Here is a 17,067-nt window from a genome sequence, read left to right as displayed (position 1 = left end):
TACCTTGTAACGTTCTTTCGACGGGATGTTCCTCCGACGTATTCCTCATCTTAGATATCTCCTTCCAGCTCTGCTGGCCTCGGAACATTTTTTCTCTAGAGGGCGCTGCACGTCGACGTCCTCCGAGTCGATGTCCCTCGACAGCCGCCGTATCGACGTCATCCTGCCTATAAAGGCAGCGCGCAGCGTCCGTTGCTCAGTTCCGTTTTGTAGCCCACAATAATTCTTTCTGGACTAGACTAATCACCCTGAAGGAGCGTAAGCTGCAACAACAAGGGAAGTAGAACTGCGGGGATGGATGGGAGGGTCGATGAGGAATACGTCGGAGGAACATCCCGTCGAAAGAACGTTACAAGGTAAGAAGTAACTTGTTCTTCGAAGGGATTGTGTCCTCCGACGTATTCCTCATCTTAGATAGGCTCCCATAGCAGTATTCTATTATTGGAGGAGGGAGTACTGACTTCACGCTGTCTTCTATTGATGAATAGAATGCAGTACAGCCCTTCCAAACCTAGTCTCTTGACTGGAGGAGGAATCCAAGTTGTAAAATCGTGTAAAGGTATGGACAGACGATCATGTAGCGGCCACACAGATGTCTTTAACCGGCACACCTCTTTTGAGGGCCGATGAAGCTGCAATACCTCTGGTCGAATGAGCCCTAAGGTTTTGAGGGGGCTCTTTCCCTGCCAGTTTATAACATTCCAGAATGGCTAGAATGATCCATCTGGAAATGGTCTGCTTAGTTATTGGTAACCCCAGCTTGTGACCTGTGTAACCTACAAACAGCTGGTCTGCCTGTCTTATCCTGGCTAGTCTACTGATGTAAAAACTTAAAGCCCTTCTAGGGTCTAGCCTGTGTAACCTCTCTTCCTCTTTCCCCGGATGAGGAGGATAGAAAGATGGTAGGGTAATCTTCTGAGTGATATGGAATTCAGAAACCACCTTTGGGAGGAAATTAGGCTTCACTTGCAGGACAACTTTGTCTTTGTGAAAGATTGTGTGAGGGGGTTTACAAGAAAGAGCTTGTAATTCGCTCACCCTTCTAGCAGATTTAAGTGCTATTAATAAAACAGTTTTAAGGGTAAGGAATCTTAACGAACAAGAATGAAGTGGTTCGAAAGGTGTGCCCATCAGGAAAGTTAGGACTAAGTTTAAATCCCATAGGGGAACTTGGAATGGTCTCGGGGGATAAACATTGGTTAACCCCTTTAGAAACTGTATTACCAAGGGTAACTTGAAATAGGATGGTTCTTCCGCAGTGCGCTTAAAGATGGATAGCGCTGCGAGATAGCCCTTAATGGTGCCAACTTGAAGGCCTGAATTCGCCAAATATAGTAGGAAGGACAAAACCATTGGTGTACCATATGAAAAAGGGTCGATATTCTGTTCTCTACACCAGCTGCAAAATCTGTTCCAACGGCAGCGGTATAAGGACTTTGTTGCTGGCCTCCTTGCCGAAAGCAACACCTCCATAACATCATCAGGGAGGTCCCAATCCTTGTACCTCAGCCTTTCAGAAGCCAAGCGTGAAGGTTGAGGGTTTTGATGTCTGGATGGAGAACCTGACCTCCCTTCTGTGAGAGTAGGTTCTCTCTGAGTGGAAGTCGAATTGGAGGGCAGATGGACAAGTCTAGGAGGTCCGGGTACCACGTTCTCCTGGCCAAATCCGGGGCAATTAGGATCATGGTTCTCCGGAATCTTCTCAACCTCCTGATCATTTGAGGAATGACAGGGACCGGTGGGAACGCGTACAGAAGCGGAAACTCCCAGTACACTATGAACGCGTCTCCCAGAGCTCCTCTCGGGGGAAATTCCCTTGAGCAGAACAGACGGCATTTCCTGTTGAGGCTGGTGGCGAACAGATCCACCTGAGGGGTTCTCCAAAGGGCGAAGATCTCTTGAAGGACTTCCTGAGCTAGCTCCCACTCGTGGGAGACTGTGCTCTGCCTGCTCAGAGCGTCCGCTGTCAAGTTCTTCTCTCCGGCTAGGTGAACTACCGATAGAGAGATTCCTTCTTGGATTGCCCAAAACCAGACCTGCATCGCCTCTAGGCACAGGGGTAGTGATCTTACGCCTCCTCTTTTGTTGAGGTAATGCATGGCCACCGTGTTGTCCGTCATTATCAGGACGTTTTTCGCTTGTACAGCTGGCAGGAACGCCTTCAGCGCAAGTCTGATGGCTCTCAGCTCTAACAGGTTGATATGTAGTCTGGACTCCGATGGAGACCAACGACCGCTGATGGTCAAGTCGTTGGCGTGGGCTCCCCACCCCGTGAGTGAGGCATCCGTGACTACTGTTATCTCCGGCCAGGGTTGCCAAAAATGTTCTCCTTTCAGAATGTTCTCCTGACAGGCCCACCACTGAAGGTCTCGAGCCACCCTGTCGGGAACCTGAAGATCTGTCATTCTCCCTGAGAATTGTGACCACTGAGTCCTCAGTGCCCACTGGAGGGATCTCATTCTCAGGTGAGCCTCTGGCAGTAGGAAAATGCAGGATGCCATGAGGCCTAGCAACCTCAAAAAGTCAAAGGCTGGGAGACGTTGGGCATCTTGGAACTTGGTAACCATCTGTAGAATATCTTGAGCCCTCACCTCTGGTGGCGAGACTTTTCCCAGGGAAGTGTCCAGGATCGCTCCTATGAACTGGAGTCTCTGCGATGGTATCATTTGTGACTTCTTTAAATTGAGGGAGAAGCCCAGTTTGTGAAGGGAGTGGCACACGTGATTTAGCTGGATCTGAGCTTGCTCCGGAGAAACAGCCCTGATCAACCAATCGTCCAGGTAGGGGTAGACGTGAATCCCTTCCCTCCTTAGACTTGCCGCCACTACCGACATTAACTTGGTGAAGACCCTCGGGGCTGAGGTCAGCCCAAATGGCAGCACTCTAAATTGATAGTGAGAGTTGCCAATTGCGAACCTCAGGTATTTCCTGTGTTTGAGATGGATAGGCACATGGAAATAAGTGTCCTGAAGGTCCAGAGATACCAAACAGTCCTGGAACTGAAGGGCCTGGAGGATCTGAGAAAGAGTGACCATCTTGAATTTGTCTTTCCTGAGGAATTTGTTCAATTCTCGCAAGTCCAAGATGGGTCTCAGTCCTCCGTCTTTCTTTGGAATGAGAAAGTAAGGGGAGTACCAGCCCTTGTTCCTCTCCGCTACAGGTACCGGTTCTATGGCACCTTTCTCTAGCAGGTCCAAAGTTTCCTGCAAGAGGAGCGGATCTGGAGCTTTCTGAGAGCTGATCCCCGGTGGATGACTCTGAGGTATGCGTAGGAAAGGCAGGCAGTAACCTTGGGCAACTGTTTCTAATGCCCAAGCATCTGACGCGATAGCCTGCCATACCGCCAGATGTTGAGTCAACCTGCCTCCTACAGGTGTCCTGTGAGGGAAGTCCTCAGAGTGGTTTTGGGGCGGCTGATGCAGATGCCGATGGTAAAGAGGCACCTGCTGTTGCTGCGGCTTTTGAATATCTACCCCGTCCACCTCGGGTAGTTCTTCTTTGTCCCCTTTGAGCCGGTCGTCCTCTACCTCTTCCGAATGCGGAGTAGAAGCAAAAGGACTTGCCCCTCGCAGAGGTTCCTGTGGGACGAAAAGGTGTCTGACGGATTGCAGCGCCTAGGGATTTTGCTGCTGCTTTTGAAGTTTGCAGTTTCTCTAAACTGTCATCCGCCTTTTTCCCGAACAAAGAAGAGCCATCGAATGGCATGTTCAAGAGCCTGGCTTGCACATCTGGGGCAAAACCAGACTTTCTCAACCAAGCGAATCTCCTGGTTGTTGTACTTGCCGCCATTGCTCTGATGATACTGTCAGCCGAATCAATGCCCGTCTGGAGGGATTCGCACATAGCGTCTTTACCGTCCTGTATGATATTCAGGAACGCCTCCCTTTCTTCTCCCTCCGGGATGCAGTCAGCCGCTGTAGAAGCACACTCCCAAAGTGTATGGCTGAATCTAGCAAGGGTGCAAGTAGCATTAACAGATTTTAACGCCATGCTACATGCTGAAAAAAACTTTCTTTGCCATAGCATCATATTTTTTATCGTCCCTGTCCTGTGGGACGGTAGGATAAGCCGTCTTGACATCGGTAGAAGATGCTGCCTGTACCACCAGACTTTCTGGGGATGGGTGTTTTGACAAAAACTCCGGGTCTGTAGAGGATACCCTGTATTTTGTAGACAGTTTTTTATTTACTGCCGGGACGACATCTGGGGTTTCCCAGTTCGTCATAATCTTCCTTTGAAGAGCTTTATGAAAAGGCGCCACAGGATCCTCCTGTGGGCCTTTGTCAAGAATATCCGTGAGGTCATCTTGTTGGAAAGATTGTGAAGGTGCAGACCACCCCATAAACTCTGTGATCCTGGCCATTAAGGCTCTATAGGGGGTTTCAGCATGCTCCCCCTGGTCTGGCCTAGCAAACTCCACCTCAGGGGAAGTGTCTAACCCACTTGCTTGCTTCATGTAAGGAATCATGAAGATCCTTTAACCTGCGTTCTTCAGAGGAAAATTCCTCTCTAATTGGGGTTACAGGTCCCTGCAACTCAAATGTGTCTTCCTGTTCAGACAATTCACCCTCTTCCATAATTGAGGACATAGTTCTCAATTGTTCTGAACTCATAAAGGGTGTAAACCCCATTTCCAAGGCAGAGGGTGCCGAACTTGTCATAATCGGCCTCGAAAACGTCAATGTAGTCGACGCCGAAGGCTTCGAGCGTGGTGTCGAAAACAAAGGCGGAGGCCTCGATGACCTCGACAGAATTGGGATTCTGCTCGACAATCTCCAAGCCATCGTCATCAAGGACCTGGGGATAGTCACTGGGTGTGTCGTAACCGTGACTTTTCTTGGCGTCGACGCCGGTGTCGAAGCTGGCGTCGAGTCGACAGGCCCGTGTGTCGAAGGTCCCTTCGACAATGGCGTCGAAGACACCGACCTCGGCGTCGACGGAACCTTCGAGGAAGGTTTGGAGGTCATAGTCCTACTCGAGGGTTCGAGACGCGCTCGAGAGGTTTCCTTCGCCGGGTACTGCGACTCGCGGCGTTTTTGACCTTCGGGTCTTTCGACCAGAGCATCGCTCTCGGCAGTCTTCGAGGGGGTCGAGGCCGCTTTCTCGAAGACGCTCATCATATTTTTGCGGAATTCCTCCCATTCAGCCCGGGAACTATGTTTCGTGGGGCAAGGGATTCTCTTTGGCGAAACAGAGGAAGAGGGAGAAGGGGATCTTCGACATCTCCTCTTCGAGTGCTTCGACCTCGAGGAGTGATGGGACCCACTCCGAGACCTGGAGCGCAAATGGTGACGAGGAGACGAATGCCTCGACTTCGTCGACGAAGAAGAAGCTTTAAAAGTCTTACCTTTCTCCAGCTTCCCCCTACACTCCTTCAGGGCCTTAGCTGTCATGGACATACAGTCCTCACACTCCGAACAATGGTGTTCAGCTCCCAAACACCACAGACAAACTCTGTGAGGGTCAGTCAGCGACATCTTTTTCCCACAATCTCGGCATTTTTTGAAGCCGGATCGAGGAGTTGTTGGTTCCGACGAAGAAGCCATCGAGTACGGATCGAATAACTCGAGGTAAATAGGTTTAACCTGACAAAACTGGGCAACGGTATTCCGAGGCACTGAGTAAGCGCGGAAAAACGGAACTGAGCAACGGACGCTGCGCGCGGCCTTTATAGGCAGGATGACGTCGACACGGCGGCTGTCGAGGGACATCGACTCGGAGGACGTCGACGCGCAGCGCCCTCTAGAGAAAAATTTTTCCGAGGCCAGCAGAGCTGGAAGGAGATATCCAAGATGAGGAATACGTCGGAGGACACAATCCCTTCGAAATATACTTTTTATATAACCATATGTGTAAGTGATTCTTTGTTGTGCCTGTCTAGCTAAGATTCAGTGTACTTACCTACAGCTTACATCTTCCTGTTAAGGTAAGCCTGACTGCTCTGTCATTCTACCAAGGTCCTGAGATAGTACAGACTGATACTAAGAGTTGGGGATCTACAAACCACCGGGATAGCTTACTAACGTCTTACTGCCAGTAGGACTTTAGGAAAACTTCCCCAACAGCTAGTATACCCTAGGCCTAATGAGTGGGAGATGTCCATAGCCTCAGTGGTGCACAAGAGGTAAACACCCCACCTGCCCTCCCACCCCCAAGTACCAACTTTGGGCCTCTTATTTTTTCAACATTACTAGCGTGGTTGTTCTTTGTTAGCCCTTCTTCTACCTCTTCTACCATTCTGGGAGGGGGAGATCAGTGTGTGTTTTTTTACTTTGGCGGGAATCCTTGGGTATCCCCCCCCCTAGGCTCCAGAGAGTCTGGTCAGGCAGGAAGTAGGGGAGGAGTTTTCCACCCCCCTTTCCTTTGTCTGCCAGAATGCCTGAATAGGTCCAGCTCCCACAGGGGGTCTGGCGGTCCTGACTGGACAGTCAAACGCCTCTTCCTGTAAAATGCTGAGCGAGATTGCAGAAGAGTGTGTGCTGGAACTGTATAAAAGATGAGGCTTCTGGAGTGAAAAGCATTCTGACCAATGGAAGCTGAAGTAACCGAATAAGACGACCAGAGAAGCCTGCAGACCCTTTCCAACACTGAAGCTACCACTGCGGTCCTGACCCAGTTTTCTATGCGACAGAGGAGCTCCGAAGAGTATGACTCCTTACCTTTGGCTGGTGGGAACAACCAGTCCCAAGACAAACTTTGAAACAAGCCTTCTCCCGAGGTCCTAGGAGTTTCCAGATCTACGGAGCCCCAATACCAGGAGACCTGCTGCCCATTTCGAGCGCAGTGTCGTGAAAAGGCCGAATCCGTCCAAATCTTTGCTGAAATCATAAAGACACTGCAGAGATCCCATCCAACTCGCCCAGACACTATCACCAGAGCGTGGGCCTGCAGGAAGAAAAGAAGATTGACCAGGCGATCTGTGTCCTTTGTTGGTGCTGCAGAAAAAAGCGGCAAAACTGCAGAGTGAACCAAGAAGTTGCTGAAAGTCGTGCTACAGGTCCTCCCTCGAGACTGCTGCTGAGACCCCATCCATTGTCCTGCCTTCAGTCATCAGATGAATCCGGAGTTCGGGTCCAGAGCTGCAACATCGCAGAGCATCCAGCACGTACATTTTCTTCCAACCTAAGGTACTGTGGGGGGAAAAAGGTATTGCTTATCTGATTCCAAGAAGTCGCTCCATAGCACTGGAGTGCACGTAGGTGTGTCTAGGGCAAACCCCTCTTACCTCAGACCCAAGGCACTGCTCGAGTCCCCTTCTCGAGTCAATTTTAAAGTCTCTCTTGTTAGTCGCCAACTTGCTGCTTCAATAACTCTAGACACTGGAAGAAACCAACAGGAACTCATCATAAATCGCTGCTTGTCAAGACTTCAAGCCCTCTCCGAACTGCCTTTAGCTAGGGTTGCGTTTTGGGACTTAAGACTTACAATGCGAAAATAAACATCTCTAGAACCTTGAACTAAGCTTATGTTACACTGACTAATCATTTTCCTCCCTTTAACTGACTTTACTATATGTATTTACAGATTAAACGTATAACGGTATAAACCGTTGAAAACCGCATGAGTGCGCAATAAACATTAATACGATAACATTGTTTTTTCCCTTTCTAACATTGCTACAAAGGTAACCGCAAACAAACACAAAAGTGAAAGTGCCCTTTCAAGTGTATTATCACGTAATCCTAAGTGTTCTAGTATTTAAAGTGATTCTGGTGTAAATATAATGAATATATATACTTTAAATATAATTTTAAGTGTAAGTGCTTCTTTGCTGTGTCTGTCTAAAATGCAGATTACTTACCCACAACTCACATCGTCCTCTTAAGAAACCGGACTGCTCGGTCACTCCACCAAGGCCCTGCGCTAGTACAGACTGATACTAAGAGTTGGGGATCTACAAACTACTGGGAAAGCTTACTAAAGTCTTAGTGCCAGTAGGACTTCATGAAAATTCCCCCAACAGTGTTGACGTTACTCGAGAGCGGAGTCAACAATACAAAGACAGCAAGAACGGACTATAGAGCTCTGCACGGTGGAAACAGGAGAACACAAGTCCTGCTCGGGAGATTGAAACTGGGAGTACCAGAGACGCAGAGAAGCTGTTCCTTCAGGCAGAGGCTGCAAAGAGCAAGACGCTGCTACAATGTCCCAGGGGACGGCTGGGTGCCGACTCGCCAGAGGAAGAAGCAATCGAGGTGGTGCGCGACCGCAGAAAGGTGGATCGTGAGGTCTGGAAACAGTGCCGAGACCACCAGTTGGAGCCTGCCGCGGAGCCACGCAGGTATCCGAAATCACAGAGAAAAACTCGAACCTGGGAAGAACCGGAGCCGTGTCCCAACAGAGAACAAGGTAGATGAACGGTGGTAAGACCAGGAGGGATCCGGGAAGCCAAATCAAGAAGCCAGAGTGCATCAGGAATTATCGCCCTCGTCACAGTAATGACTACCAGAACCATAGCATTGAGCCACAGTGCATCAGTAGTTATCTCCCTCGTCGCAGTGGTCAGGCAAACTCCACTGCCCAAGCAGAGTTCCTTCGGGAGTCCCCTCCCTCGTCACAGTGGCCAAATCAATACCACTGCCCAAGCAGATGGCATCGGGAGACATCGCCCTCATTGCAATGCTCTACCCAATATGGCTGATCAAGTAGAGTGAAACAGGAGCCATCTCCCCTATCAGAGTGGTAAATTGAAGCCGAATAAGGCTATGATTTGTTCTACTTCCTGGAAGGAATTAGAGAGACTAATCCAAGATTTCTGTAACAGTGCATTAAGACCATTGTGAAATGCATTTATAGAAAGACCTGGAGATGGGAGTCATTCCCCTTGTCCTTTGTGATGGAACATTGAAGGAGTTCCTTCTACCATGAGACAGAAGTAAGAAACCAGGAGAAGGGAAACATTCTCGTGATGAAGGAAACACAAACGTCACTTTAGTGAAAGACTTATGTTTATAGCGTTAGGGTTGGATTAGTTTGTTTCTGACGGAGGGCTGAGAACATTTCCTTTTCACAGACATTCTAACAACTCACTAAAGTTTTCCAGGATCATCACAAAATAGGGAATGCCCAAAATTTCGAATCCCAACGTGGGTTATGTAAATACAAAAGGTTGAGGGGTATTGGTGGGGCGGCGCAGGGTCTCCCCCACAATGCAGTAAAAAGGGGTAAATCAAATTCTGTATATTGGGATTCTAAATTATTTTCTCGCAGTATTCACATAGATCCAAGTGCTCCTAGGTGGAGGCAGGGCAAGCACCCTTAGAAGTGGGGAGAGAGAGGTTTCTTTATTGATTTAATAAAACTTTGTAGCACACAAAATGGCCCTGCCTTGTCAGTCTCCTACACCCTCACAGGGGAAAGTCACTCACTTAATTATTACATCTCTATTCTCTTCCAGAAGAGGGGGAACACATGCAATAGTTACAGCCCTCCTGCCTAGCAGGGGTGAGACCACACACTTAATTTCTACTTCTCTCTCAGGAAACTTGATCCCAAATAGACAGGAGTTCCTCAGTGAACGACTTAAGTGTGGGCTTGTTCAAAAACATCATTACTAAATCTCTACAAGGCATACTGCATTGTTGCCACAGGGTAGACTATGAAGCATCCTTACCTATTATTGGTTGTGAATCCCAGGACATCACATTTCTACCCTCACTTGAATGCTTTTCGTCAAAACCCCAAATATTACATCAAACTAAATTGAATGAACATTGTCTTTTTTCGGTTTTAAAATTGTCATATACTGATCTTTTGCAATTTTATTTGTTTACAATATATCTCTTAATTATCACCATGAAGTAATAACCAACAGCCCACAAATAACACATCTGCCCCGTTCCTGCCATAATAACCAATAACATATGGTTACTTGCAAGTACCAGTCTGCGACATGAGAAAGTATGTGCAGCATACATATCTAATCATAATTTAGAGTGTTCAATATATACTGTGAAGGCATCATGAAGCAAGACACAGACAACAGATTCAAAGTCCAAAATAGAATGTTTTTTTAAAATTAAAGGTCAGTATGGTACAAGGCCTAACTTGCCCTATGCTAAGGTGGGATTTCCCTACCTGAACGGAACTAAGGAAAGGCTGAGTCAAAGAGATCAACATAAAAGTCTGTCTGTCCAAAACCTATCCTTACCCTCACAACTAAAGCTAAACAATGTGTAGTGATGTCAATAATAAAACAAATGGTGATCAACACAAAGTTCTGAGCTTCTTCCTGCCCTTAGTTTCCTCTTCAGCTCCCCTTCCCCAGGTTCACGAAAGCTCCACACATGTCTCAAGATTACCTTTCCCAAGTTTAAGGTAATCTAGTTCCACACATTGCTCGGGGTTCCCTTCCCCAAGTTCAAGGCAACACAGTTCACAAGCAAAGAGGCCTTAAGGCTCCGTCCTCAAGACAGCATTTTCAGTTCATCAAGTCTCAGGGTTCCCTTCCCCAAGACTTCAACGTAGGAACTGATACTGCTCTCAGTCTTTCATTGTTTAACACAACTCCAGGCCAACTTGACCTTCCTTTTGGTTTGCATCACCAGCTCACTTACAGTGAGCCTTCTTGGTTTGTTTCACAATGGCTTTGGCTTTCACAATTCAGGGCTCCCTGGTCTAGGCGCAATTGTCGAACCACACGGTCCACCCATCACAGGTCATGCACCCAAGGAAACCCTAGGCTCTCCAGCCGACACAGGTTCTTCTGTATTTGCCCCGGTGTTCAAATTAATATTCACTTTGCTTCTCTTTGTTGGCCTCTTGGCTTTATTTGAAGGTTCTCTCTCTCCTGGCTTCTCCTGGTTAGCCTCCTGGCTTTGCCAGTATGTGTCACACATCTCTTCCCGGTCTTTGGTCTTGCCACACACTATCCATTCATAAAAGTTCCCTTTGAGGTCGTTTTATGCATTTCCCCACCTTTCTGCCATACTCTTCCAGACTTGCGCTCTTTCCTGTAGGTTGCTTTCAAATTGGCACTTTCCCTTTTTGCTTTCATCAACTATTAGTTTTGTCCATAAGGTTGTATTCAATTCGATGTTCAATATGTGTAGTTTCGCTTTGTTTCAAGTTTTCATTCAGTCCGGTATTCAATGTGCATGATTTAACTTTGCTTCGAGTTTTCATTCAGTTCGGGATTCAATATTTGTCATACGGCACTGCAGTATTCATGCGTAGCCCCAAGGAGCGCCCCCGGCTTTGAGTGACCTTTCCTTCCACTCACCGGTCCATGGCGTTCCTCCTCCAGTGGCTACAAGGCTTCTGTTCTGCTTCACAGGCGAGCAGGCCGGTCTCTGCGACGCCCGCTCGCAATCTGGGTGCTTCCTTGCATACCCTGGTAGCCCTGCTCTCCATCACAGACCCAGACAGCATCCTCTCTTCCTTCTCAATTGCTCGCGGCTCCAGCTGCTTTTACTGGACAACTGAGGCTCCCACACCTGTGGCAGCTTAACGGCCTGACTCGCCTGGAGCTCCACATGTCTGCTGGGACATGGGCCGGCGTCCTGGCTTCCCCTCACCCCCCACCACAGCTGCCTCCTCACGATACGGGTCCCCTGCTGATCTCTCCCAACACAAGACTCCCTATTGGCTCCCTTTGATTCTCCTTTGGTCTCCCTTTATACACCGGCAACCCCTTTACAGGTTGCAGGTGTGGACTTTCAATTGGGCTTGCATGACCATAATTAAAGGGACATGCCGGACCTTCAAAGTACTCTGCAGGCATCTTCCTCGCCCCAGTACTAGAATGGTCAAATGAGATTTTAGTGTTCATTACTCTCAATCACCTCTTCCTCGTCCAAGTACGGTCAGAGGTATAATGTGGGGAATGAGGAGAGGTTTTACAGTAGCCCATAAAGGCTGGGGGAGGGTTAGGTTGATCTTAAATAGGGAAAGGGGGCTACCAGGTCTCACCTACCTCACCCTTAACACGTCTCTTTTTCACACTCTTCCTGGTGTTTCCAGATTGGTAATATCCCCTGACTTTTTCTTGTTCAGGGGGCCAGGGAATACAATATCCCATAACTACCTCTGGGATAGATTATTCTTCCTGAAAGGGTAAGGCGGCATACCTCGTCTCGCCTGAGACCATCTCATCCCCAATCCTCAAGGACCCTCCAGCCAGGCGATCCTCCCTTGTTTCTCCGCCCCCCAGGGTGATGGTCCAAAAGCGATGGCCTTTCCCTGGCCAACTGAGAAGAGGACCCAAGGGAAGTAGATATGAGGAGGCCCTCAGGTTTCTCACAATACATCTAGTCTGTACCCAGAAAATATGCATTTGAACACAACAGATTTTAATTTCACAGTCATTAACTTACAGCAATCTATATGTCACTTCATGGTATGAAATCAGATGGGCAATTGACAGAGATCCAATTAATGAGTACCATACACAAAATGTCCCAAGCTGACAGGTCCTGCTAATGTCTTTCTCAGCTGGATCCCATTTAACTACCTTAACCAAATACTAAAGAGGAGATGTTGAATCCTTCAAGCGTTTCAACACAAGTCATTTCAAAAAGACCATACACATAGGACTAAAAATATAGTGGTTAGTTTAACCTTCTAACAAGGTATTGGTCCTAATAAACACTCCTTACCTGAGTATGTGATGTCCCACCCTGGTGCATCAGTACATTACAGCTGACAAGTTACTGGTTCCTAATAAATGCTTCTGAATGCATTTTCTGCCTAAAAACCTGCTTGAAACCATGTGAAAAGCCCCAAATCCAATATCACTCTGATGCTCATGACCAAATCCTCACACAAGGCCAGAATCAGTGGAGGGGCTTCATAATTTCATTTGAACGTGCAAGAAAAATGTGGAGGGGGGGTGGAGTTGCAATTCTTCAGCCGGCTCCCGCCGATTCACCCGTATCTGCCCATATGGCCTGCAGGAAGGGGTTTTCAGCATGGTGGACATATTTGTATCTTCCTACCATTCACCAGATAGTGTACAAGAGAAAGGAGAGAGAGAGAGAACAAAGAAAAAGAGTGAAAAAAGAAAGAAAGGGAGAATGTCAAGAAAGAACACAAGAAAGAGGAAAAACCACAAAGGAAGAGAAAGAATGTGAGAACACAATTTTAAAATTCTTTGTATTCATGCCTGGCTCTTCTCACCTGTTTGGCAATTGCCAATTTCTTCTGCAAGTGCTCAATCTGCTCCTCCACTGCCCGGATCTTACGTAATGCATCCTCATCAGCCATCTTCTTGCTTTCCTTCTTTTCTTTGTCTTCCAGCTCTCTAAGTCTTTGTCTGAGCTCCTCAAGCTATTAGGAAAACGTGAAATGATTTGTAGGGTAGAAAACAAAAGGAGGGCAGACACGCAGGAACAGAGAATAAGAGGGAACGAGAAAAAGAATATGTAGGGCAGAACCATTTAAGTAAAGTATGGAGTATCAAAGTATAGAAATCCAAGAACACACTATTTCTCCACAGTGCCTGCCATCACACAATTCATCCTTTCTACACAGAATATCCCATAACTACCTCTGGGATAGACCCAAGGTCTATAAGAAAGTCACATTACAGACACTCATTTTTCTGCATAGTACCAGATATTGAATTATGAAACACCCAGGCCTTCAATGTTCCGCAATCCCTGATATCACGGAACACTCATCCCTTCTTCATAAGCCCTGTTGTTGTAGGACAAAAGACTCAGTCTTTCTTAGCAGCACACACTGACTGGCCTTCTACAGAGAGACTGTCGGATGACGCCATTTTTTGTTGTCCCTGGTAGCATTCGAGAAAACCATCGGGCCTTCAGAGAAGGTGGTATCACTTAAAATACTCACCCCTTCTCCACTGTCCCAGTTATCACAAAACAAATTTCTCCAGAGTCACCTATGACAGAACAACACACAGCTTTCGTTTATAGACACTCGGCCCTTCCATTTCAGCAGACGACTGGTATCACTTGATATATACCCAAGACAACCAGCAAAACTCTACTGTATCTGCTATCACATATACTCATAAGACACAAACACTGTTATTCTGTTTAGTGATGTCCACATGACACACTGATTTTGATCTTTAGCAATTACACCCAGACTCAGCTCTAGAACTCCATCCCTTTCTCTAGTCATTGATTTATTTCGGAGCAGGAGGGATGCATACAGCCCTAGCTTTAGCCTACGGCTTTGTCTCTTAAGCGGGAATAAGCTACTTGTCTCGGACAATGATGAGAAATGTTACCTTACTAAGTTAACTAAAACTACTACAACGGTCTCTTCACACAGTCACTTGCAAAAACATTGAGACACTTCAACTAGTTTTTGGAATGGTATGGTTTTGAAGGCATTCCGAAATAGCACACAGTCACTGATGGTATACATTTATGGTATCCCACTAAACCATTTGTAAAACACCTGGTTTAAGAACAGCTTTATGAATAATGTCAGCCAAAAGAAAACACTGAACAAAAAAATGTACATTAAGGAAGTGTTAGGAAGAACTTTCAAGTGTCCTCTGGTGCAGGCTTAAAAAGAAATAGACCTGTAGCGTTAGGCAGGGTTTCAGACAAGTTCTATCTGACTCTCACCTTAGTAGCCTAACAGAGCAGCCAAGTGTTTCAAAATAGAAGGGGAGAGATGTAGTTAGAGTACAATTAAACAACTTGCCGCAAACAAAGGACTGCCTAAAATGAGAGGTAAAAATATACAAACAGGCAAAAACATCATAAAAACATGGAAGATTCCAGAACTGACTCAAAACATTTCAAAGCAGAAAGTAAATGATTATATGGGTTATCATTTTAGGTATTTTAAAAGGTGTTAAGCAGTGATTTTTTAACATAAATTCATATAAAATAGCAAGTCAACAGTAAAAAGCAACTAAAGGTTTTAGAAATTAAATCACAATAGGAACACATATTGATTGTAGATTTTAGAGGTGGGTGAACCTGCTGAGGACCGGCCCGGTGCGGCCTGAAACGAGGGCTCCAGCCTCAACCTCAATTAGGGCTGGTGCCCCTGTACTCCACGGGCCTGCTACGGGCCCCACCACGGCTGCCCCCCCACCAGGACGAAACCGCAATAAAGAAAAAAATGCAGCCTATGCTGCGTGTCGGGCCCATCCACACCGGTGAGCCACGGACTCCCTGTCCCTCACCCACACAACAGAATTGGCTGGGGGCAGGAAAGGGAGTCTTCAGCACCCGGGCAGCGTTTTCTGTTGACCTTTTTATACGCGTAATTCCATTTTAGCCGCACCACTGCAGTTCGAGAAAAGGGGTCTGCAGTGGCATGGGCAAAATGGAAATGCATGCATAAAAAAGGAAAGAAAATAAATGCTGCCTGGATGCACTCACTGCACCCAGGCTGTCATTTATTTTATTTCCTTTTTGTGCGTTTATTTCCATTTTGCCCACACCGCTGCAGTCCAGGAAGATGGGACTGCAGAAGCACAGGCAAAATAGAAATAAATGCATACAAAGTAAAGAAAATAAATGCGGCCCGGGTGCCGCTGCGAGGTTCGCCCACCTCTACTTGTTCACTATGTCAAAGCAGATGGAACTTAACAGGTGTATTGCAAGGTGCATGTCCTCTCCCAAACTCTACAAACATACCAACATAGTGATTTTCACAGATCACTGATGCTTATTGCAGTGAGAGGATGGTTTGGCAGCTTGCCGAAGTTTTAGCGATCATTAAATGAACACAAGTTTAGAGCGGGTGACCAGCAGGTTAGTGTGGTGGTGAAGCATTGTGTCTTAAATGTGTGTGGGAGGGAGAATAGTGGGAATGCCCAATGGAGCAGCTAGAGAAGAATGCGCTTCCACAGCCTCTTTACCTTAAAACAAACATAGCACGAGAAACAGGCCATCTTCCATAGTAGGCGCTATAACTGCTGCATCATCTGCAGGTGTGGCACACATCAAGTCACCTTAAGAGTGACAGTAGGAGAATTTAGGACCTCATGTTTATTTCCATTTTCTCCCTGTCGCTGCAATAAATGCATAAAAAGGAAAGTCAATAATGCGGCCCTGGCACTCAGGCCGCCATTTATTTTCTTTCCTTTTTGGCCATTTATTTTGATTTTGCCCATTGCTGCACTTTTGGCTTGGTCCATGGTGGGCTCCTAGAGCCAGGCCTGACCCCCCCCAGGCTCAGCCCTAACCATGAATTCCCTGGCTCCCCCAGGTCTAGTAGATATGTATGTTAATGCATTTCACAAATACTTTTAAGGTGTTTTAGAAGTTCAGAAAGGAATGTCTATAGAAACCAAGAGGGCAATGTGAATAGAAAGCTTGCAGATAGGATAAAAATGCAGGTATTACCACAGCTCCAGCAGAAGCGGCAGAAACAGCAAACCTAAGGTTGGAAAAGAGGGAGGATGCCACCAGACGGGCCCACAAGCGTGCATTTGCAGTGGGTGACCAAAGTCTCATCAGTCTCAGAAGTGGTATGTTTGTGGATGGTCTGTACACAGAGTTCCAAAGTACTGGAGACTGCCTCAAGTGATGGGAATAGACTCTTGTTGTGAGTGATGGTGGTATATTGGGTGTGCGGGTCTTCCGATTGTCTCAAGCCTTTCTACCACTATTGTATTTGTGTTGAGCTCTGATGTCGATGATCCTCTTCAGGTCAAAAAAGAAACTCAGAATCAAAACATGAACCAAAATGTGAGAAACCTAAATAGCTGCCCAATACAGAGAGAGGCCAAAGAAAGCAGCCCTTACAATGGAAGAAGCTACTTGTAGAGAGAGGAAGCGTACTGTGAAAGGGAATAGGAAGAAGTGAGAGGGTCCATCAACTTTAATGTAAAGAAGTCGGAGGTGATGATTGTACAAGGCTCCAGTGGGTCAACCAATGGAGCTAACCCTGCTCACCTTCCAGTGCTAGAGATAAGATTTAGAAATGGAGTATTGTACCTTATGTTTTTAAAGCTTGGAATAAAAAGATGTTTAGGTTGTAAAAAAGCAATTGCCAAGCTCAATGGATTTTTTAGGCAAGTAAACATATATTGTAACTCTAAAACTGATCTGATTTTGGAATCTGGGCTGCATTAGACAGAGAAATATGTACATTAACAATGTCTTTTTTCCATACATTTTCCAGACAGAC

The 17,067-nt window shown here is 46.7% G+C and overlaps 1 protein-coding gene across 2 annotated transcripts in view; it reads right to left on the bottom strand.

Annotated features, from left to right (window-relative positions):
* The window catches only part of RNF20 (ring finger protein 20), an 838,977-nt gene that overhangs the window by 193,153 nt on the left and 628,757 nt on the right, over positions 1-17,067 (bottom strand). For both annotated transcript variants that reach the window (XM_069628987.1, XM_069628986.1), the window contains exon 15: positions 13,117-13,266. In XM_069628987.1, coding sequence (XP_069485088.1) covers positions 13,117-13,266 — 150 coding nt within the window. The remainder of the gene's footprint in view (positions 1-13,116; positions 13,267-17,067) is intronic.

This window comes from Ambystoma mexicanum, chromosome 12 (genome assembly GCF_040938575.1).
Source record: "Ambystoma mexicanum isolate Mex_15411 chromosome 12, UKY_AmexF1_1, whole genome shotgun sequence".
Taxonomy (NCBI): Eukaryota; Metazoa; Chordata; class Amphibia; order Caudata; family Ambystomatidae; genus Ambystoma; species Ambystoma mexicanum.
The sequence above is the reverse complement of the archived record's forward strand: the minus strand, read 5'-3'. Positions and strand labels throughout refer to the sequence as shown.